The following is a 23,413-nucleotide window of genomic DNA, read 5'->3' on the forward strand; positions in this document are numbered from 1 at the left end:
GGAAAAACAAAGAGGAAGTGAGTTAAAAGAATAAGTAGAAATACAATGGAGCAAAAAGCTGAAGAATATCATGGAGGAAGAAGACAGAAATGCAGAGATGGTAGAAGTCAGGGATAGAAAGTTATAGTCAAAGGGATCCACAAATAGCCTCGTCGTGCAGATGCAGCAATGTGTAGAAATAGGGTCAGAGGGATAAAAAAGAGGAGAAAGGGGAAACGGGCCTAGCAAAGTGCTCAGGGGTGCAGAGCAAAGCTTGTTTGGTGCAACATACTTTTATCCCCAAGGAGCAGTTCTCCCACACTCTGAACATCAGAGCTCTGATGCACTCTGGACATGACCACGTCAAGGTAGAGTTCAGGTGACTCTCAATTGTTCATCATGGTCCTGTTTCTCTCTTTAGTGCCCTTGGAACTTGTTGATCTACAAATGGATGAAAGAGGAGAAATAGAAGAAATGCCCAAGTTACTGCCTTATGATGGAGATGGTAATTAGTACTTAAATGCTCTATTTTGTAATTAAAGCTTGACTTTCTTGTCATTATAGAGCAGTGGTTCCCAACGTGGGGCACACGCCCCACAGGGGGGCAATTTTATTTTTAAGGGGGGCAATTTGAGAGTGAGTTATTAACAGTGGATTTTTTGCATTTCTTATGGTTCTTGGGGCCTCATATACAGTATATAAATATATATTGTGACATTTTTATGCATTTCAGTTCTCTATTATATGTTTTTAAACTTTATTTGCTATTTTTTCATATCACTTCATATTATTTTTTTAAACAATTTCTTAGTGATTTCTTCCTCAGTACTTCAACTTTCTTTTTGTTCTTTTATTTTTCTCTTTCATGGATGCCATGTTTTTTGGAAGCTTGTTTAGACCAAGTTAATGGACTTTTAGATTTCCTCCATGTGAATATGAGTTCACTTTTTGAATAATAAGAATCATAGGTCACAGGAGAGGCAGCAGGACTTTACAGATGCTTAGGTAGCACATGGCCAAAAAAAATGGTGGGGAACCACTGGTATAGAGAAAGACCAATTCTTTCTTCTCCTTTCCTGCCTCTCCTGCTATCACTTCAAAACTTTGGGTAAAAAGCCAGGAATTTTGATTTTTTGACTACTCTTTCTCATCTGAGCCTTTGCACATATGTAGCTCTGTGTCTGGAACCAGTGTTTGTTTGTTTTGCCCCACTATGCTTTCCATTCTGTTCACTAATTTGATAAATTTATGTGGAAATTACATACTATCTCAAAGATGCCTTTTCTGACTGATAGTTCTGGAAAGCTGCAGAATCAGACAGGAAAAAGACATAACACACGGCTTAGGGAAGCAGGAAGGAAAAAAAGGAGGTGGGAGCAGACATGGTAAAAGAAACAAATTGGGACAAAGAGAAGTGCCAAGAGATTCCATCAGCAAGAATCAGAGGTAGAAATAGAAGAAGCAGAGACAGGTGAAAATGAGAAAGAACAGGTGTGGAAGACAAGGATGCAAGGTTTCTGACAGTCTCCATCAGATTATTGGATTGTGCAAGACCTTTAATCTTACAAAACCTAAGACACAGACACACAAATTATTGTAACTCTATTTTATGGACAAGGGAATAAAGCACAGAAAGTCATGCAGGTCAGTTTTTAAGGTCAAAGTAGAAAAGGAAGAGTGGCACAAGAGTTCCTGGTGTGTCACTGAGGGTGACAGTTTAAGGAAGCCTGCAGGTGTTCAGGGCAGGTCAGAAGAGAATCAGGAAGTCTAGGAATTCTGCAGGTTCCCATGTAGTACACCCAGATTCCAATGTAAGACCTTAATTAAGGAAAAAATAATAATATTATTGGGTAGGGAAGGGAAACCCCTGAGAGAGCATATAGGAATGCTCCAACCACCTGGGCTCAGAGAGATCTGGAATCAGAGAGATAGAAAACATAATTGAAGAAATGACATGCTATCCCTGAAAAAACAAAAGCCAAAAACTAGACCTAAAAAGAAGAGATGGAGAGAAAAAGCTGACTATCAAAACAATGCACAGTGAGAAAACAGGAATGCATGGATGCAAAGCTGTAGGAAGGACCAGAATCAGAGAGAAGGAGGTGTCATATGATGGCAAAAAAGCAGAACAAGATGGCATGGCTCTCAGGACCCGTGTTTGGGGCAGACTCACCACATCCTCATCATGGTGGGCAAAAACACCCTGAGGTCCATTTCTGATCACCCTCCAGGGTCCATCATGTTCTTGTTTCTCTGCAGTGACATGTGATCCCAAAGCTTCAGAAATGACGAATGAAGGAGAAGTACAGAAGGTGCTCAGCCTACAACCTGCTGAGGGAGAAGGTAATTATGATTTAAATTCCCAGCTTCCTCAATGTATCTTTGTCTTCTGGTCAGCAGGGGGAAAAAATCTCCCCTTTTCCCAACCTCCCATCTTCGTCCTCATTTTCACATTCATACAGATGGGGCTGCTTTGCTTTCTCCAAACTAGGAGAGAGACAAAGAGTAAAGGTGAGCTCAGCTACTGGGAGGAGTGGGGATCCCTTCATGGAGAACAGAGAAAGACAGAATATGCCAAAGGCAGGCTGGGGCCTTTGCCTGGACAATTTTATTAAATGCAGGCAAAATGAAGATAGCAGCAGGTTATGGCAAATTAGGTAAGGAGATCATTTTCAGCCTACTTCTGGAAATACCAGGAACACAGAAATAAGTTTTGTGAATGATTGAGAGGCTTGCAATTTTAAAAGGCTCTTTAGACTGTTAGGATAGAACTGATTAGGGAAGGCTCCCTGGCATTGTGGTCCATGTGAAATGGAAGAATTTTTGTCAGTTTGGGAGAAGGGACCTGTGAGAATGAGGAAAATATATAAAACTAGAGGCCCAGTGCATGAATTTCATGCACGGGGGGAGGGGGTGTGTGTCCCTCAGCCCAGCCTGCACCCTCTCCAACCTGGGACCTAAACCAGCAGTCGGACATCCCTCTCACAATCCTGGACTGCTGGCTCCCAACTGTTCGCCTGCCTCCCTGCCTGCCTGAGTGCCCCTAACTGCATCTGCCTGCCAGCCTGATCACCCCCTAACCACTCCCCTGCCAACCTGATCAATGCCTAACTGCTCCCCTGCCATACCAATTGCCCCTAACTTCCCTCCCCTGCCTGCCTAGTCACCCCTAACTGCCCTTCCCCACCAGCCTGGTCGCCCCTAACTGTCCTCCCCTGCAGGCCTGGTTGCCCCCAACTGCTCTCCTCTTCAGGCCTGGTCCCCCCCAACTGCCCTCCCCTGCCATCCATCTTGTGATGGCCATCTTGTGTCCACATGGGGGCAGCCATCTTGTGTGTTGGAATGATGGTCAATTTGTATATTACCTGTTTATTAGATAGGATAATGGGAATTTTTACAGGCATCCAGACTCAGAGATAGAAAAGAAGAAAGTGGCAGACAAAGTAGAAAGGGTATAATTTCAATAAAGAAATGAGATACAGAGATTAAAAACCAGAAAAATTACATAGAGAGGCTAATAAATACCCAAAATAATAATAAAGTAATGTGGAAGGAAGCACAAAGGGAACTATGTGAGAGGAAGAGTTCTATCAAAATAGTTTTAGAATCAACAAAGAGTGAAAACTGCTGTATATGGAAGAAAGGAGAGGAGTTGGGATCCTATAAGGCTCAAGTACAAGTCACTAAACAGAAGCATCTGCCAGTAAAAGTGGGCATCTCAGTAGTGAGTTTTCAGATTAAGGTCTCCCCAGATAGAGTAGTTCCCATAACATACTCAGAATAATGCTCTTCTCCCTGGCATCCTCAGCTACTCTCCAGTAAAAGAATGTGTCTGAAGAGTATGTCTGATAAGCAGACCTTTCTCCCAAGGTCATCAATCTATGAACTGATGGCATTTATCCCAAGACCTTGTCCATTTGTATGTCTTTCAGGAACTGACACTTCCAAGATTGAAACCAACATTTTATTTTGTGAGACAGAAACTCCTCCTTCTCCAGGGTTGGATTCCTCTCCTCCTTACCTGGCTCACATCTGGGTGTGGAGTTCCCCATTTCTCTTGCTCCCAGCCCACCCATTTTCTTCACTTTAGCATGATTGCTATTTGCAAGATGTAAATCAGATCATATTATTTTCCCACATAAACCTGGTGACCTTTGTTTCCCTTGGATTAAATCAGTTCTCCTTCTTCCTGGGCATTTCTTTGCCTTCCATTCATCATGGAGCTCCAACTTATGACTTCTGCCTCATCTCCAATGAAAGTATAAATATTTTCAGTTATTGCAATGCTCTGATCTTTCTTTTATATGTGGGCCTTTGAACAACTCTTCCTTTTGTTGGGTGGTACTGTTTGGCTTATTCTGTTCCTTATCCCATTCCCTGATCAGGTTATATTATACTATTTCAAGGATGCCTTTCCTGAAAGGGAGTGAGACAGAGATAAGTGAGATGAGAAAAGTCAACAAAAAGCAGTGTCAGGAGCTCAAGAGAAAAAGAGATAGGAGCAGGGGAAACAGAAACACATCATGAACAATTAGAAGCATCTAGTGACACTGGCAGCAGGAAACAGGGTGGAGACAGAAACAATGTGCAAAGGCAATGGGGCTGGGAAAGAAGTAGAAGATTAGATGCACTGAAGGGAGGAAGCCAGTGGATGGTTCTCAGCCTCTGGGGACAGTGATAGAGGAGGGCCAATCTTCAAGATAGGTGAATGCAAAGGACAGACCAGGATGGTCTAGGACATGGACAGTCCCAGTTAGGGGATACCTGAGCTTCCTACATGTTCACTATGAGTTTAATTGCCATGATTCCCCCTGGTTGTATATGGAGACCTCTGATGAAGTTCAATTCTTTCTGCAGAGGACAGCATTGCCTCTTGGGAGCCCTGTGATGGAGAAGAGATCGAGGAAAACTTGAGCTCCCCACCCAGATGTGAGCCAGGTAAGGAAGGGGGCATTGCTAGCCCTTGGCTGTAGGGTGTCAGGAGGCTGAATCCAGAGCTGAACAGGAGGACTCTTAGTGTTAGAATAGGTGTGTTACCTATTCATTTTGTGGTAGATGAATACCAAGGAAAGATAGCACTTTTCACTTTCTTTATTCTTATTGATACTAAAGACTCAATACTGTGATTTTAACCCTGCCCACCTTTATTTTCTATATAAAGTATTAAAATGTAGTGTTTATTTAGTGATTAATAATAATATTTGTATGTTGCTGTAACCTTGGGTAGGCTTCAAAAGAAACATGGTTCTGAGATCTGCTTGTTAAAAACAACAACCAATGAGTCTCAAGATCAAATTTGTTTTTCTTCCTCATATTCTTCATAAAATTATTGTATTACATATCACTTCTTTCTTTCAAAGTACTTGGGCAAATGTGACTTCCTCACAAACTTTAGGACTTAGTCAGGGAAGCTGTTACTGTCCCTCCTTAGAGATAAGGAAATGGGATACTTGTTTCCCCCAAGATCAAAGTAGGAGGATAAGCAGAGACCCATGTCCCAAGTATTTCACTACAGATGATGGCTGTGGGAGGCTGGTGGGGGTTAATGTGGTGACACAGTCAGATTCCAAAGGGGAACTTGCAGGCTCCCAGGGAAAGAACAAGACTTGATGCCGAGACACTTCTACTTCACAAATAAAGCATGTCAGTAGGGAGGGAAGAAATCCAGACAGTGAGCCAAGGACCAGATTCTGGTGTAGGGATTGGAGAGACCTGGGAGAATAGAACTAGAGAAAATAAGCTGAAAAGAAGAGATCAAGATCACCATTGAGGAAAAAAGAAGATAGAAAAGCAACGAGATAGAAGTCAGTGGGAGCAGAGCTCACAAAATCAAAGATGCACAAATATACCCCTCGTGCAGAGGAGAAATGTCTGGAGACAGGTCTATAGGTAACTGAGAAGCAGAGAGCAGGAAAGGGAGGTGAATGAGATGGGAACAGAGGCAGACCAGGGCTTGATTGGATCTCAGGCGAGGTCCTTGGAGCAGCTGTCCCATTTTCTCCTGGTTGTGAGACCTCTGAGGGAGTTCAACTCTTTCTGCAGTGGGCAATAATGCCTCTTGGGAGCCCTGTGATGGAGAAGAGCTTGAGGAAGACTTGAGCTCCCCACCCAGATGTGAGCCAGGTAAGGAAGGGGAGATTGTTTCCCATTGAAACCCAAAGTCACTGTCTGTGAAGTTTTGTCATTTATTAAGATACTAGAGGCCCAGTGCACTCGGGGGCGGGGGGGGGGGGGGGGGAGGGAGGGGAAGGTGGGGGCCTTCAGCCCGGCCTGTGCCCTCTCGCAGTCTGGGACCCCTCGGGAGATAACGACCTGCTGGCTTAGGCCTGCTCCCGGGTGGCAGAGGGCAGGCCCAATCCCTAGGTGCAGCCCCTGGTCAGGCTCAGAGCAGGGCTGATTGGGGAGTTGGGGCGCGGCCCCCTGTCATGCACAGACAGAGGAGGGCGGATTGGGAGGTTGCGATACCACCCTCAGTCATGCTCAGGGTATGGCTGATTGGGGGGTTGGGGCACTGCCCCCTATCACACTCAAGGCAGGGTCGATGGGGAGGTTGCGGCACCACCCCGTCACACACAGCACAGGGCCAATCGGGGGTTGGGCGCTGCCCCCTGTCATGCACAGAGCAGGGCCCATCAGGGGGTTGGGGAGCTCCCCCCTGTCATGCACAGAGTAGGGCCGATAGGGGAGTTAGGGCACCGCCCTCTATCACCCACAGAGCAGGACCGATCAGGGGGTTGGGGCGCCGCCACTGTCACACTCAGGGCAGGGCCGATGGGGAGGTTATGGCTCTACCCTGTCACACACAGAGCAGGGCCGATCAGGGGGTTGGGACGCCACACCCTGTCACACACAGAGCCACAGGGCGATCAGGGGGTTTGGGCGCTGACCCGTCACACTGATCCGGTGCCAGGAGGTCTCGTGGCTCCGCTGATCCCGGTGCTGGGAGGCATATTACCCTTTTACTATATAGGATAGAGGCCTGGCAGCCAGCTGGTTTGCCCTGAAGGGTGTCCTGGATCAGGGTGGGGGTCCCCACTGAGATGCCTGGCCAGTCTGGCTGAGGGGATGATGGCTGTTTGCAGCTGGTCACACACCCTTCAGGGTGGGGGTCCCCACTGGGGTGCCTGGCCAGCCTGGGTGAGGGGATCATGGCAGTTTGCAGCTGGTCACACACCCTTCAGGGTGGGGGTCCCCACTGGGGTGCCTGGCCAGTCTGGGTGAGGGGCTGAGGGCTTCTTTCAGGCTGGCGGTTGTTGATTGAAGCTCCCAACGGCTCCTTTTTTTTTATTTTATTCTGGGCCAGCTTTAGCTCTGGCTCTAGCTCTGAGAGCAGGTATCTGGTTTGTTTCGGTTCTATAATCGAAACAATGTATAACTCCAGCTCTGAGATCCCGGCCTATATTTGTTAGAATGTTTCAAACTGCCAGCTCAGAGGCGGGCAAGTGAGGCGGGGAACGTTGGAGTCTGCAGTCCCTGGAGCAAGCAAGCCTCATGTTCGCTTCCAGCTGCCTGGCTGCCGGCCGCCATCTTGGCTGACAGTTAATTTGCATAAGGATATGCTGATTAGCCAATGGGAAGGGTAGCGGTCGTACGCCAATTACCATGTTTCTCTTTTATTAGTGTAGACTAGAGGCCTGATGCATGAAAATTTGTGCACTCGGCGGGAGGCGGGTGGGGTTTTCCCTCAGCCCGGCCTGTACCCTGTTGCAGTCCAGGACCCCTCGGGGGATGTCCACCTGCCATCTTAGGCCCGCTCCCCGGGGGATGGGGCCTAAGCTGGCAGTCAGACATCCCTCTGGCAGCCTGGGAGCCCTCAGGGGATGTCCTACTATGGCTTAGGGCCTTTCCCCTAAGCCACAGTCAGACATCCTTAGTGCTGCCAAGGAGGTGGGAGAGGCTCCCACCACCACAGCTGCGCTTGCAGCCATCAGCCTGGCTGGTGGCTGAGCAGAGCTCCCCCTGTGGGAGTGCACTGACCACCAGGGGGCAGCTTATGTGTTGAGCGTCTGCCCTTGGTGGTCAGTGCGTGTCATAGCAATTGGTCGTTCCGCTGTTAGGGTCAATTTGCATATTACCCTTTTATTATATAGGATGTGCCACAGTTAGAATCACAGTGAGAGTACAAAAAGGAAGTGGAGTTCTGCCAGTGGGAGATAGTAGCTTTGGCAAAGACAAGCTCATGACAAATAGCAAGGAGGCCACAACATTCAATCATAAGTGTGAATGGTGTCCTGCATGTAAATGGAGTACTGAGCTCATCTACCAAGCAGAGATTTAAAAAGAGATATATGGTCAATCATATGATAATAATTGACCTCAGATTATGTGTTAAACAAAATTATTTTCTTTACCATTTGACAGAATGTCAAGTGCCTTCATGAAAAGTTTGGTGAGCGAATCAAGACAAAATGACCAGATATCTTTGTACAAATTGACTACTGTCTAATGGACCTATACCCGTTAATTAGTCCTTGGACTGGCTTGGATAAGGGACTTATCAGGTCTATGACTCCTTCCATTTGCTTTGGATCATTTCTAATATTCAAGAAGCACAGGAAAATAAAGAACAAATACATGTGAAATAGACTTTTTACAAATAGACAAGAGAGAGTAAATGAAATAGTAAAAGAATAAGCACATTACCGAAAAATTTGCTAAATGGTACACCTCCAAAGCAAATTTCCAACTAATTACTTTGCATCTAATTGCATACACATCATTAAATAATAAGATAAATTCAGGAATAAGAGCTCATGAAACTGCTTAGAGCTCAAGTAGTTGTTGAGACTGAGGATTTACCCCTATTGGTTCAAGGGTGCCGCAGGGCCTTTCTAAGCAGAAGTCTTTAAGGTGATCTTGGTGGGATCTCCACTGTGAAGGGATTGTCTATATACAATATCTGAAGCTAAAAGAGGGACTTATTTCTTGCTTAACAAGGCACATAGTAGGAGGAGGCAGTGTACTTATTGGACACTGTTTCTTCAAAAATGGAAACTATTGATTTTATGTGGAGTTTTGGGAAACTTGTAGTTCAGGGACTGCAGAGTTTCAGAAATAGGAGTGATTATAAACAGACTAGCATTTAGCCATAGATTCAGGCTTTCTGGAGTGTGGTTGTTGCTAATTGGCTGATTTTCAATTAGTGTAAGGCTGCAACTGATGTGGTTGGTGATGTAAGCAGTCATTAGTCAATTGGCATGAGTTTAAAAGTGGTTCTGGTAGATACTTATACAACTTTCAAAGAACAGTTAGTTTTTTCCTGAAAAAATATAATCTTTATTTCTCTTAAGGCTGCAAGTAGAAAAATAAAAGTACAGGAAGCAGAATAAGGCGTAAAAGATAGGAAAATCATGGCTCTGCGGGATCTCAAGTGTGATTATTGGAGCAGGTATATTTTTTCTGAGGAAGCAGCTCATCTTAGCTCAGAATATTAGTGTGCTGCATGAGAGCACCAGGAACTCTTCCCTAATCACTATCTCAGGATTTATAAACTGTAAATTTCTTATTTTTCTTTAGTATCTGGTGAACTAGAAGCTCCCCAAATGGGTAGAGAAGGAGAATCTGAAGAGCTTACCTCTAGCCCACTACCCTGTGATGGACAAGGTAAGCATGATTTAAAGAAACAGAGTTCTGATAAAGAGAAATGACAAGAGAGAAAAATAGGAGATTTAAAGGAAGAATCAAATATAGGGTGGATCAATGGAAGATTTTGAAGGAATCAGTAGAAAATGGGGATCAACAAATTTACATAAAAGAAGGTCCTAGGGCAAATGAAAGGTCTTCATAAATCACAATTTTGTTCCAGGAGCAGAGCTACCAACAGGTGGAAATGATAAGTATGCCTGTGTTATGTGCTTCTCAAACGATATGCCAGGAAGTCTGGAAGCAAGGACTGAAAGTAGTGAAGCATGTGACACAATAAGTAAGACTGTCCAAAGGTCAAGTCATGAGGGTAGATCTACAGGCAACATAGACCCCAGGTAGAGTGTGACAGGTATTACAGTCCATCCCACTATCCTGTTCTCGGCATTTTCTCAACCTGCCCCTTTTGGGGACAGCATGGAGGCAAAACATGCATGTCTCATTATAAACGGGACAAGCCCTGTTGACTTTACATAGCTGATTATAGTAGAACTAGAAGCCCATTGCACAAAAATTCGTGCAATAGGCCTTCCTTCCCCTGGCTGCCGGCACCAGTTTTCCTCTGGCACCCGGGACCCAGGCCTTTGGTCCGGCTGCAGCGGAGAAGCCAAGCCTCTTTAGTCTTCAGTCTTCAGTCTGGTAGAAGCCTTCAGTCTTCACTCTGTGCCCGCATATGCAAATTAATCACCATCTTTGTTGGGTTAATTTGCATACTCATTCAATTGGCTGGTGGGCATAGCAGAGTGACACCAATTTGCATGTTTCTCTTTTATTAGTGTAGATTACACTCTTAAAATGACTGTATCTAGTTTACTACATTAGTATATTAGTAATAGATTTTGTATTTATAGAGTGATTTCCATCCCAGTCCCACCCGGAATCCAAAAAAAGGGATACTATCTTCTGCTAGTAGATAATAGTGTCATTTTTTTTTTTCACAACCCTAGAAAGACCTTAAAGATAACTGATCCTGCCATTTAATTGTCAGTAGGAAAGACTTCAGATCAACTGCTCTTAACCCAGCACATATTTTTGATGGATGTACTCCAGCATGTCACTAATTTATATATTGTTTTCCTACAAACTTTTGTACATAAGATGTTATTTAATTCTCACAAAAATATCTTTAGACCTAGTCAGAATTGGATAACTGGTTCTGTCCCTGAATTAATTGAAGTACAGAGATGCTTCAATTAAGAAGTATCTTAATTGAGTTTTTCAAGATCCTATTGAGAACTAAAGGAAGACCGTGGGCCCATCCTGGACTCCTACTTCTCAATTCAGAAGATTTTTAGTCCCTTTAGAAGGAAGAGAAGAATGATAGTCCAAACATCTTTAAAAACTCAAGCCTTCTGTAGTATGAATGACCCTAGGATCGTCAACTTTTAGTTATTAACTTATTTCCTTACATCAACCTCTTATTTTCTAGATAATGTGGATCTTGGAAACAGCTCTACTTTGGGAAAACCCAAGAGGAAAAGAAGTAAGAACGCATTACATTTTACTTGATTTTGATGTTAAAATGAGCTTTTTAATGCCAGAGTTTTATATTACTACTAGAGGCCCAATGATAAAATTCGTGCAAGAGTAGGCTGCTGGCACTGGCTTCCCTCTGGCACCTGGGACCCCGGCTTCCTTCACAGCCCTGGCTTTGTCCAGAAGGTCATCCGGAAGGATGTTTGGTCTAATTAGCATATTATGCTTTTATTATTATAGATTTACAATAATAAGTGATAATAAAAATAAGTGATAATAATATGATAGTTATTCAAACCTGTTTATATCCTAATCTCTAGAACATATAATGTGTTTTCTTCCATGGAAAAAGGGATTTTATGCATATAATAAAGCTAGGGTCATTGAAAGGGGAGGATATCCTGGGTATTTGGGTGCCACCAATATCATCAATGAGCTTTAGAGTGAAGAACTGTTCTCAGATATGGCGAGAGGAAGATAGTCACAGAGAGATTCAATCTTTGTGAAGATGGAGAAGCAGAACAAGGAATATGGGTTATATGTAGAAGTTGTAAGAGTCATGGGAATAGCTTTTCCTCTATCACCTCCAGAAAGAAATGAGAGCCCACTGAAACCTTTATTTTAGCCCTTTCAATCTAGACCCTTGTCAGACTTCTAACTGACATATCTGTAAGATAATAAATCTGAATTGTTTTAAGCCACTAAATTTGTGGTTATTTGTATGGCAACAATAGATGAGCAATATAAATCTTGGTTATTATACAGCTATAACACATTCCTAAAAAGGTGGAAGTGGCTTAGGAATTGAGCAATGGACAGAGAGAAATTGGGCAATGAGAAGAATTTTAAGTAGAATGATAGAAACTGTCTACATGGTCTGGAGCAGCTTGTTAGTAGAAATGTGCAAAGACTACTAGTGAGGACTCAGAAGGAGGTGAAGAACATGGGAGAGAAAGCCTATATTGTCTTAGAGAATACATAAGTCACGCTGAACAGATGTTAGTAGAAATAAGGAAGTTAAAGGCGTGGTTGGTGAAGACTGAGAAGGAAACAACATGTTTTGGGAAACTGGAGAAAGAGGATTCTTATTAAGTAAAGGCAGAGAGCTTAGTGAAATTCTTCCTAAAGATATGTGGAAAGCAAAACTTTTTGGGTGTACAGCTAAGGACATTAGTAAGCAAGTGATAAAGACTCAGCTGTTTTGTTTGTTTTTATTTCTTAGAGTAAAATATGTGAGGAAAGAGATAAACCCATAGAAGAACTACTCAACAGCAACATCATAAAATTAGGACTTGATGATCTGAACAATTCTTAGCTTATTCAGGTTGCAAAAGATGCTAAAATTAGAAGATCCACTGTCAGGAAAGTGTGCTTTGTAGAAGTGATCAAGAATATGGCTTAATAACTTTTTGCTGATGCCTCAGAAATAACAAAAGATCAGAATATTCATTCACATAAAAGGTTCTTGGAAGAAATTAAATGTGTGATTCACAAGTCCCCCCAAGCCATCTTAGCAGAGATTGAAAAATAGATATGTAATTATGTAGGAAAGATCTGTGGAGGAGCTCTTGTCTATGGAACAATTCTCCATGACATACATGGAGATCTATAAGGTTCTTGAGAATTATTTACCGACATAAACAAAACTCTCTGTCTAATTCCTAGAACCTGTAATATGGTTCTTTACATGGTAAAAGAGAGTTTTAGGAATTTTTAGACAGGGAGGTTATCTTGGATTATCTTGGTAGCCCCAATCAAATCACATGGGTTCTTACAATGAGAAGACTTTTCCTGCTGTGCAGAGAAGGATATGTACACATGAAATAATTAGAGCTACAATCACCTGGCTTTGAAGATGCCTACAGGGGATAATGAATGAAGAAATTGGAAGCTGAAAAAAAAAAGGATTATTCTTCATAGCCTTCAGAAATGAACAAAGCCCTGTGGACACCTAGATTTTAGCCCAGTGAGATTTGTGTTACATTTCTGACCTTCAGATCCATGAAATAATAAATTTGTGTTGTTTAAAGCCACACATTTTATGATAATTTATTACAGCAACCATGACAACTAATACCTTTTGTAAAATAAACAAACAAAAAAGAATATTTCACCTTTATATGTTAGATTGCATCTTTTTAAATAGCAATTGGTATTTTCAAATGCTCACATCTTTGCATGTGTTTTTAATTGTAAAACATGAACTTTGTAAGTGTGGCATATATATTTCTAGATTTTTCTATGCATATATGAACACATTTAGAATTATATCATATATCTTAAAAATCTATTGCTACTGTTAATTTCCCTTACTTTAAATGAGTATATCATGTACAAGACATTATAAACATTTAACATATTGCCAACTTACCTTTAAAAATTTTTCGAGATAAATTTACAATGAAATGTAATAAAGTTGGGAATATCATTTGATGTGTTCTGACAGATTCATTGTCCTATGTAATCCAAATCCTATCAAGATACAGAACATGACCTTTACCCTGGAAAGGGCCCTTCTGCCTTTTTGGTATATCCTTAACCCTCACTCATAAAATGCAATGACCTATTCTTATTTTTTCATGATAACTTAATTTGGCTTGTTTTCAAACTTTGAATAAATAAGGTTTTAGAGCATATTCTCTTTTGGTGCAGTGTTGCACTCAGCATAATGTTCTTTGAGTTTAACCACATTGCTGAATGTATCAGTAGCTTTTTCCTTTTGATTGCAGTTAATGAACATTGTATGAATATACCAAACATTGTGTATATATTCTCCTATGATGAAGAGCACATGTGTGCCAGTTTGGGGCTAATATGAAAAAGCTGCAATGAACATTCTTCTGGAAGTCTTTCTGTGGCTCCATGCCTTCATATCTCATATAAATTTCTAGAAATAAATTTTATGAGACATGGTATAGGTACATCAGTCTTTTGTCCCCAAAACCCAAGTTGGGGCTATACAGCACACAAAAATGGTGCCAAGCTGAGAAATAGAATGCTTCAGGAACTGTTTCTACCGGTCAGAAACCCTTGCCTTAAAAGGAGGCTGTTAGTAAACCTGCTCAAACCTTATCCCTCAGGGAGACATTATTTATAAGCAGATCTCCTCTGAAGGGAGAAGGAAAACTTTACTATCCCAGAATATTTCTAATGAGGGAGATGTTCTCTATTTTATACTGATCAGGAAACGAATCTGCCCTCTGATCTTGATGGCCACATTAGATACTCAGAAGCATGTGGAAATGCCACCCCAAGAATTACCTCCGAACAAATCCACCTCACCCAGAAAACTCGAGCAAATTTCCCCATGAAGACACCACTCACAAACCACTTCAATTATTCTGACCAATGGGGATAGGGCTAAATTCAGTTGATTTGTTTCTTGCACCATTTAACATATTTCATAAACCATAAATGCTGTAGGTCTCTATTGACCACCCTAATCTGCAGTTCACCATGTTTGCATGAGGGAGGCAAGTGAGTTCCTGGCTTTCTCTTAAGAAGTATCATCTCAAGGGCACACACAGTGACCTGGAAGGGAAGCTTTTATAGTTATTGAGCCCCCTAGTGTGATGCACACCACCAGGAGGAAGATGGACAGTGTGGGTCCTGGCTGTAAGCCTTATAGTTCCCAGTTCCATTTACTTGTCTAGTCATTGATGTTCAGAGGGGCTCTGCATGGATGTACCGATGCAGGGGCCAGCCCTGTTTTCTTGTGTCTGGAGCTGAATGGCAGGCTCAGCATCTCCGTGGTGGGAGAGCTGGACCATGCACATGGTCCTGGAAGAAGGAGTCAGGACAATTCTGAAGAATAGATATTATTAATGCCTCTCCCTCCCTCTAATGTCTTAAGTTGTATGGTGTTCCTTCCTCAGATGCCTGGATCTTTGCTCTTCCTTCAGTGCCACAAAATCTGTGTGTACCATTCCAGTGGCTTTAACTTCATCTTTCTTTCCCAATCATCTTTAATTGTCACTCAGACCTTTTTTACAGAAGGACCGGATACAAGTAGAAAAAGACATTTTCATAAGGTGTAACCAGAATTAAATCTGCCTCCCGTAGACACTCCAAGGCTGGTTGGGGAAAGAGGGAAACATCATCCCCAGGGATGTTAGAACAGAATCCTGGATTTTTAGAATTGGTCTATTTAACAGCATTTATCCCTCACTGCTTTTGTCCTGATCATGATGCAGACAGGAGTTGATCCTTTTCTGGAAACAGCTGTCTTCAGTGACCAAAGAGCCTTACAGAATTGTGTAGACAGGAGGAGTTGAGGAATGTTAAGTCAGACAATCAGTGCTTTGGGAGTAGTTTTTGATAAAGGGCATACCATTGTCAGACTCAGATGGTCCAGCCGTCCGGGTTCATGACACCCATGAGTTCCCAGGGTCACAATGGTGTGGCCAGAATCAGTTCTTTGTAAGTTGAAGTGTACACTGTGTTGATGTACCACTTATAGCCCCAAGAGGGGTTTGAGGCCAGATCAGTGTGTCAGGAGAAGGCAGAGCAAAGCCCCTTGTGATGTGGCTCCCTGACCATGGGATGAACTGTCCAACGTTAGCAGGAATCATGAGCCTGGCACACAGCTGCAGTCCCTGATCATAATCATGGTGTCAGCCTGTCAGCAGGTACTTAGGCATCTCCATGAGGGGTCCAGACTGGTCTGTCAGCACCACAAGTTCATTTCTACAGTCATGCCTGAGAGAAAGGCATCTTAACTTTGCCAGCCTGTTGCTTTCCACTTGGCCGACAAAACATCTAGGCCACGTGCAGAGAAGCCCAGTTGTCTGAGTGCTGCCCACCAGAGGAGTGACCAAATTTGCTTTTGGTTCTGCAAAGTTGGCTCTGAGGCCAAGCAGCCACAGTAGCTTAGTGGACACTGGCTGTCAGCTCAGCCAGGCATTAAGGCACCAGGCCCAGCTACCAGGGGGATCTTGCTGAATTGAGGACCCTGCAAGGCCAATGTTTGCTTCAGGCTGTGAAGGAGAATAGAAAGCCTAGGTGCCATTGGGCAACATCCCCACATTCTTGAATATACCATTTCCACTTGAAGAGCAAGGCTTTCAGGCCTTTCTTACACTGTAAATCCTAGAGTTGAGTTGACCCACCTCAAAATGGGAATCTCGGGAAAGAGAGTTACAGGCCTTTCTCCATGGATTTTTACTTTCAGCAGTAAATACCTAGTAGCTGGCTGTTATGATATTATTAATAATAATAACAAGACACAATCTCTACCCAGCACCAATGGTCTTCTCACATTCACATGTTTTCATGTCATTCACGAGAAAGCAAAATCACAATCACACAAAACCTGCTGTGGGTCTTCAAGTTCTCCAGGAGCTTTAGGCACTAGATTAAATATAAGTGAGAGGATCTGCTTTATACCTGTAAGAGCTCAGAGATTATTTTATGAACACTCCACTTGGAAATCTAGACCATTTCTTTGCCTTCTAGCCCAGTATATGATCCATGATATTATTTAAGGATATAATAATGAGTATGCTTCCCCATTGTACATTTGAATCAACACTTGAAAAGGAAAATATTGCTATCTTACTGTAGTTGTCTGTCTAAGGCATCAGCAGGAGTTTATTTTCTAACTTTAAAGAATAATTTTAAATGAAGGTCATCTCTTATTGTCTTCTGAGTCCTTGCAGCATAAAATATAACTCCATAATCAACCTTGCACTGCTACACTGGTAGTTAAGAATTTTATCCCATTTTTTTTGTGGACCAAAGTCTGAAAAAAGTACTCGAACATGACTGAACTATGAGGCTTTGAGAATTATATTCATGGTCTGAATAATTAACTTTACTCTCTTCCTTTTTGAAGAAAAAAAGAAAGGGCATTCCTGGTTTAGAATCAAAAGGAAACGGCAGAGAAACATACATCAAGAAGGTAAGTAAGCAAAATGAAGTAGTCACACCTTTTGAGTTTAGTGAGGCACTGCTTATTGTATCCTTGCATCCTGAAGCTTCCTGAGGGTCACGCTCATTTTCCAGATACTATGTCAGGTGGGATATAGGCCAAGACACTGTAACAAAGAGGCCTGAAAATGCAGTGGATTCAACTAAATGGTTTATTTCTCATACATGTATGTAATCCACCAGAGCTAAATGATCTAGGGCGAATAGAGAGACACTGCCATCCTCACTACATGGCTTCTTTCTGGGTCAAGACATTTTTATTAAGTTAGAAAGATGTTCCAAAGAAGGCTAAATGAAGAAAGCAGACTGTATGTGTGGTGTACATGTGGTAAACAGTATATAGATATAAACATATATATATATATATATAAATATATATATATTTATTTATATATATATATATATATATATATATAGAGAGAGAGAGAGAGAGAGAGAGAGAGAAGCAAAGATATAGATATATAGAAGAATCAATGACAATTCATCCATAAAAATATATGCGGTGATTACATTTGGTCATTGAAATATAAGTAATGTTTATTTTTTTTGTTTGTGTTTTAAGCTATATGTGCATATTCATAATAATAAACACACTCAACTATTGTAATGAAAAAATATTACTCAAATAGTAACATATGCAAAGAAAAAGTCTAAAGGGATGCTTTGAACAAGTTAATTGTGGTTATTCCCAGATAGTGATGTTTCATACTATTTCTATTTTCTAATTTTTCAATAATGTATATGCATTACTTCTGATCAGATCCCTGAGAGCTTGTTTATTTCTGTAGTTATTGTGGTAAGGGACTCCTTTCTTCTAGACAATAAGGGTGAGACCTTATTTTCTGGATGACTGACAATTTTGAATCAGTAGAACTATGTAAGATTTTAAAATCCAATTAAAACTCATTAATTTTCACCAACCTAAATATCTTATGTTCTTAACAATTTTCATGGCTGCTTTGTTGGTGAATGTATGCAATTTTTGTTTGGAATGAAAGGAAAAAGGTTGAATCCATTTTTTTAAAAATTTCTTTATTGATTAAGGTATTACATATGTGTCCTTATCCCCTCATTACCCTCCATTTCCTCCACTCATGCCCTCACCCCCCTGTTGTCTGTGTCCATTGGTTAGGCTTATATGCATGCATACACGTCCTTTTGTTGATCTACCCCCCTTACCCCCACCCTCCCCTACCTTCCCTCTAAAGTTTGATGGTCTGATCAATGTTTCTCTGTCTCTGGATCTGTTTTTGTTCATCAGTTTATGTTCATTATATTCCATAAATGAGTGAGATCATGTGATATTTATCTTTCTCTGACTAGCTTATTTCACTTAGCATAATGCTCTCCAGTTCCATCCATGCTGTTGCAAATGGTAAGAACTCTTCCTTTTTTACCGCAGTGTAGTATTCCATTGTGTAGATGTACCACAGTTTTTGAATCCACTCATATGCTGATGGGCACTTAGGCTGTTTCCAAATCTTAGCTATGGTGAATTCTGCTGCTATGAACATAGGGGTGTATATATCCTTTCTGATTGGTGTTTCTAGTTTCTTGGGATATATTCCTAGAAGTAGGATCACTGGGTCAAATGGGAGTTCCATTTTTAGTTTTTTTTAGGAAACTCAGTACTGTCTTCCATAGTGGCTGCACCAGTCTGCATTCCCACCAACAGTGCACGAGTGTTCCTTTTTCTCCGCATCCTCTCCAGCACTTGTCATTTGTTGATGTGTTGATAATAGCCATTCTGACAGGTGTGAAATGGTACCACATTGTCGTTTTGATTTGCATCTCTCAGATGAATAGCTGAAGCAATCCTGAGAAAGAAGAACAAAGTAGGTGGGATCTCAATACCAGATATCAAGCTGTATTACAAAGCCACTATTCTCAAAACAGCCTGGCACTGGCACAAGAACAGACATGTAGATCAATGGAATAGAATAGAGAATCTAGAAATTGACCCAAGTCACTATGCTCAATTAATATTTGACAAAGGAGGCGTGAACATTCGATGGAGTCAAGACAGTCTGTTCAATAAATGATGTTGGGAAAATTGGACAGATACATGCAAAAAAAATGAAACTAGACCACCAACTTATACCATACACAAAAATAAACTCAAAATGGATAAAGGACTTAAACATAAGATGGGAAACCATAAAAATACTAGAGGAATCCACAACCAGCAAAATCTTAGACATATGTCGAAGCAATTTCTTCACTGATACTGCTCCTAGGGCAATGGAAACTAGGAAAAATAAACAAATGGGACTATATCAAAATAAAAAGCTTTTGCACTACAAAACAACAAGAAAGCCCACTGCATGGGAAAACATATTTGCCAATGTTATCACCGATAAGAGTTTGTTTTTTTAATAATTTTTTTGGATCTGTTTTTGTTCACCAGTTTATGTTGTTCATTATATTCCATAAATGAGTGAGATCATGTGTTGTTTATCTTTCTCTGACTGGCTTATTTCACTTAGCATAATGCTTTCCAGTTCCATCCATACTGTTGCAAATGGTAAGAATTCTTTTTTTTTTTTTTTACCACAGTGTAGTATTCCATTGTGTAGATGTACCACAGTTTTTTAATCCTCTCCTCCAACATTTACAGAGAACTCATACAACTTAACAAAAGGAAGATAAACAACCCAATAAAAAAATGGGCAAGGGACCTAAATAGATACTTTTCGAAAGAAGACAGAAGGAAGGCCAAGAGACATATGAAAATATGCTCGAAGTCACTAATCATCCGAGAGATGAATCCATTTTAAAATTAGTTATTTCTAAATACCAAATATTGGGATTTAATCATTATAACATTTCATTTAAGTGTCATGTTTCATTTAAGTGTACAAATGAGTAGAAAAAATTCTAAACCACTTCTTTCCAAAGTACAATGAAAGCTTGCATGTAATTTAAAATGGTCTCTTCTAAAAGGAGAGAATACTCTGGAAACCTAAGACCCTTTACCATCAATTTGCTTTCTTGTCTGAATGTAGAGTGAAGGTGTTGAGAATTGAATCCAGGATTCCCACACTTGCTTTTGGCCTCATATCAGCTGCTGTTTTACCCAACTCTGTATTTTCCTTGCCTATCCCAACAAAGCTGTTGGCCAGTTGGTCTTGAGTAGAAAGAAGGTGGGAATGAATCTGCAGGATCCTGTCAAGATTAGGCAAAGATAAACTTTGTGTCACTCTTCTTTGCACTATGTATTGGTCTATACAATATTTGCTAAGGTTTTGAGGAACATAGATTCTCCTTAACTTTTTACTAGTCAAGCTTATCAGTCAATCTGAGAGCCACAAAACCTAAAAAGCAAGCCCAGTGTTGCAAATTGTTTGTGTTTATATTGTAGCTCTTATCTGCCCAGAGCCTATAAGTTTTTTTCCTCTGAGTTTTATCTGCTTTTTATAGAAATTCTTTTACCTTACATCACTGGCTTATTGAAGTGACTGGCCTTGGTGAATTGTTTACAGCAGTTAGACAAAATAGTCTGGAAAATAATTCTTCATGGGGTCTATATGACCCCACCCAGAGCCAACAGATGGTGGTCAATGGATGGTAAGCATTGAACACAGAAAGAAGAGAATGAATTTGTTTCCCTGCCTTAGAAAATAAGACACGTTTGAATGACAGCAGACATTGAAATGTCCATTCACAGCCAGCCAATTAACTTACAAAATAGAGGAAAATTCTCTGCTGCAACATCTATTAAGTCAATCCTTAATTGTTATTTGAAAGTAAGATTTTTGGAGAACCCAATTCTACCCATTACTCTTCATTAGACTTCTTGTTGGTTGTAGACAAAATTCCATATTTGAAAAAGAACAAAAGATCTGCACAAAAGTTCAATTAACTTTACTGGAACAGTTATTTATTGTCATTTTCCAAGAATATTTATATTCACTTCTTCAGCACAGAATAATAGTCTTTCATTCATACAGGATGGAGCAAAAGTATGTTTACAGTTGTGAGTATGTGAAACAGTTTATTCTTGTATTACTAGTATTTATTAATTACTGCATTATTTTCCACATGAACAACTGTAAATCTACAAAGGAAATGTAAGGGAATTGGACAACCAGCCTGGTTATTTTATTTTTAAAGACAATACTTATCACCAAGTAATATTAAGTCAGGATTTAGCATGGAAGTATCCCAAATATCTTTTCTGGAAGTGCACAGTGGAAGTAAAATCCCCTTCATTGAGTAAGAGTTATGGAGTTGCTAAATGGAGAATTATTTTGTCTGCACAGGATGATAGAAGAAAGATAAAGTAGTGATATTTCATAAATAGTTAATTGGATGGCAGAACATTGTTGAATACTTTCAATGAACAACAGAGTTGTATAGTATGTAATCCATCATATGTAAAGGTGATGCAAGTCTAAATATAAAAAAGCTAAAACTAATGGCCATCTGCATTTGTTTTGAGGCAACCAAGATAAGCTGTGGCTGCTAGCAATGGGCTTTTGATGTCTGTCATGTATTGAACTAATACCCCTAGAGCAAGGCCTATTTTCTTATGTACATATAAAATAAAAGGATTGTGATAATATGAGGGATCCAGTGTAGATGGCTATTGAGGGAATATTTTGAGAGTATGAAGGTATTTTCAATTTGTGCATTACATGAGAGTAGCTCTAAGATATTTGATGTAGTTAAATGTAGGAACACTATTACAGAAAAGTTTTATATCCATTGTCTTCAATACCAAGTTAATTCTATATTTCCCCTTACTTGTTTTTTAGTAATTGTTTTAGGTAATTTTGGATACTCTGTAACATTTCTTTATATAATGTTTTTCTTTAGCCAATAGATTATGGCTTATTTTCAAAGGGTAAGGCTGTAACTTATTAGCTGGCTTTAAATGTGGTTGGCAATGTAAGCAGTCATTGGTCAATTGGCATGAGTTTAAAAGTGGTTCTGGTATCAGTAGAGGAGTGGATAAAAAAGTTGTGGTACATTTACACCATGGAATACTATGCAGCTGTAAAAAAGAAGAATATCTTACCCTTTGAGAGAGCATGGAGGGAATGTGGAGAGTATTATGCTAAGTGAAATAAACTGGTCAGAGAAAGACAAGTATCACATGATCTCACTCATATGTGGAATCTAATGAACAAAATAAACTGATGAACCAAATAGATCCAGAGCCATAGAAGCATGGAAGCATGAGACTGTTGAATCTCAGAGGAAAGGTGGTGGTGGGTGGGTGGGAAAAGATCAACCAAAGAACTTATATACATATATACATAACTCATAGACACAGATAAGCATGTGATGAAAGCTTGGGGTAGAGGATGGGGAGGGCTAGAAGGGGTCAATAGGAAAAGAAAGGGGACATATGTAATACTTTCAACAATAAAGATAAAAATATGTGAATGGAGATTAAATGTAAACATGGCCTAGGCTAAATAAAATACAAAAAGGATTTCTTAAACAAATGAATAAAAGTGGTTCTAGTATTTTCAAAGAACAGTTTTTTTCCTGGAAGAATACAATATTTTTATTTATTCTTAGGGCTACAAGTAGAAAAAATAAAATTCGAGGAAGCAGAATGAGGTGCAAAAGATGGGATAAGCATGGCTCTGTCAGAACTCAGGTGTGATTATTAGAGCAGATGTATTTTTCGAAGGAAAGAGCTCGTCTTAGCTCAGAATATCAGTGTGCTGCATAAGAGCACCAGAAACAATTCCCTAATCACTGTCTCAGGATCCATAAACAGTAAATTTCTTGTTTTTCTTTAGTATCTGGTGAACTAGAAGCTCCCCAAATGGGTAGAGAAGAAGAATCTGAAGAGCTTAACTCTATCCCACTACCCAGTGATGGACAAGGTAAGCAGAATTCTGATAAAGAGAAAAAGACAAGAGAAGAAAAAAGGAAGACTCAAAGGAAGAGTCAGATGTAGAGAGGATTAATGTTATATTTCAGAGGAAGAAGTAGCAAAACAGAAATTCACAAGGGTACCAAATATAGAATCACTGGGGCATAGGAAAAGAGCCTTCATAACTTACAATTCTGTTCCAGGAGCAGAGCTGCCAACACGTGGAAATGAGAGGTGTTCCTGTGTTATGTGCTTCATAAATTATGATTTGGGCCCAGAATCAGAGCTACCAGCACATAAAAGTAGTAAGTGTTCCTGCATTGTGCATCTCTCAAAATATGTGCCAGGAGGCCCAGAAGCAAGGGCTGAAGGTAGCCAAAGTAAGGCACTACACAAGGGTCATGGCGTGAGGGTGAATCCATAGTTACCCAGGACCCCAGGTAGAGTGGAGCAGGTGGTCCAGTCCATCCAACTCCCCTGTTCTCTGCATTTTTTTCTCGACCTGACCCTTTAGGAAAAAGCAGGGAGGCAAGAGATAATTATAATATCATATTT

At 40.7% G+C, this 23,413-nt stretch overlaps 1 protein-coding gene across 5 annotated transcripts in view; it reads left to right on the forward strand.

Annotated features, from left to right (window-relative positions):
• Positions 1–23,413, forward strand: part of SP140 (SP140 nuclear body protein) — a 69,343-nt gene that overhangs the window by 28,558 nt on the left and 17,372 nt on the right. For 3 of the 5 annotated variants that reach the window (XM_070422350.1, XM_070422349.1, XM_070422352.1), the window contains 10 exons: positions 401–484; positions 2,239–2,322; positions 4,837–4,917; positions 6,022–6,102; positions 9,496–9,582; positions 9,785–9,901; positions 11,051–11,104; positions 16,931–16,996; positions 22,782–22,868; positions 23,062–23,163. In XM_070422350.1, the coding sequence (XP_070278451.1) occupies positions 401–484; positions 2,239–2,322; positions 4,837–4,917; positions 6,022–6,102; positions 9,496–9,582; positions 9,785–9,901; positions 11,051–11,104; positions 16,931–16,996; positions 22,782–22,868; positions 23,062–23,163 (843 nt within the window). The remainder of the gene's footprint in view (positions 1–400; positions 485–2,238; positions 2,323–4,836; positions 4,918–6,021; positions 6,103–9,495; positions 9,583–9,784; positions 9,902–11,050; positions 11,105–16,930; positions 16,997–22,781; positions 22,869–23,061; positions 23,164–23,413) is intronic. The other 2 variants (XM_070422351.1, XM_070422354.1) reach the window with 2 other exon arrangements.

The sequence above is a fragment of the Myotis yumanensis genome, unplaced genomic scaffold, assembly GCF_028538775.1.
Source record: "Myotis yumanensis isolate MYYU_CA2020_CCGP unplaced genomic scaffold, mMyoYum1.0.hap1 SCAF_8, whole genome shotgun sequence".
NCBI lineage: Eukaryota > Metazoa > Chordata > Mammalia > Chiroptera > Vespertilionidae > Myotis > Myotis yumanensis.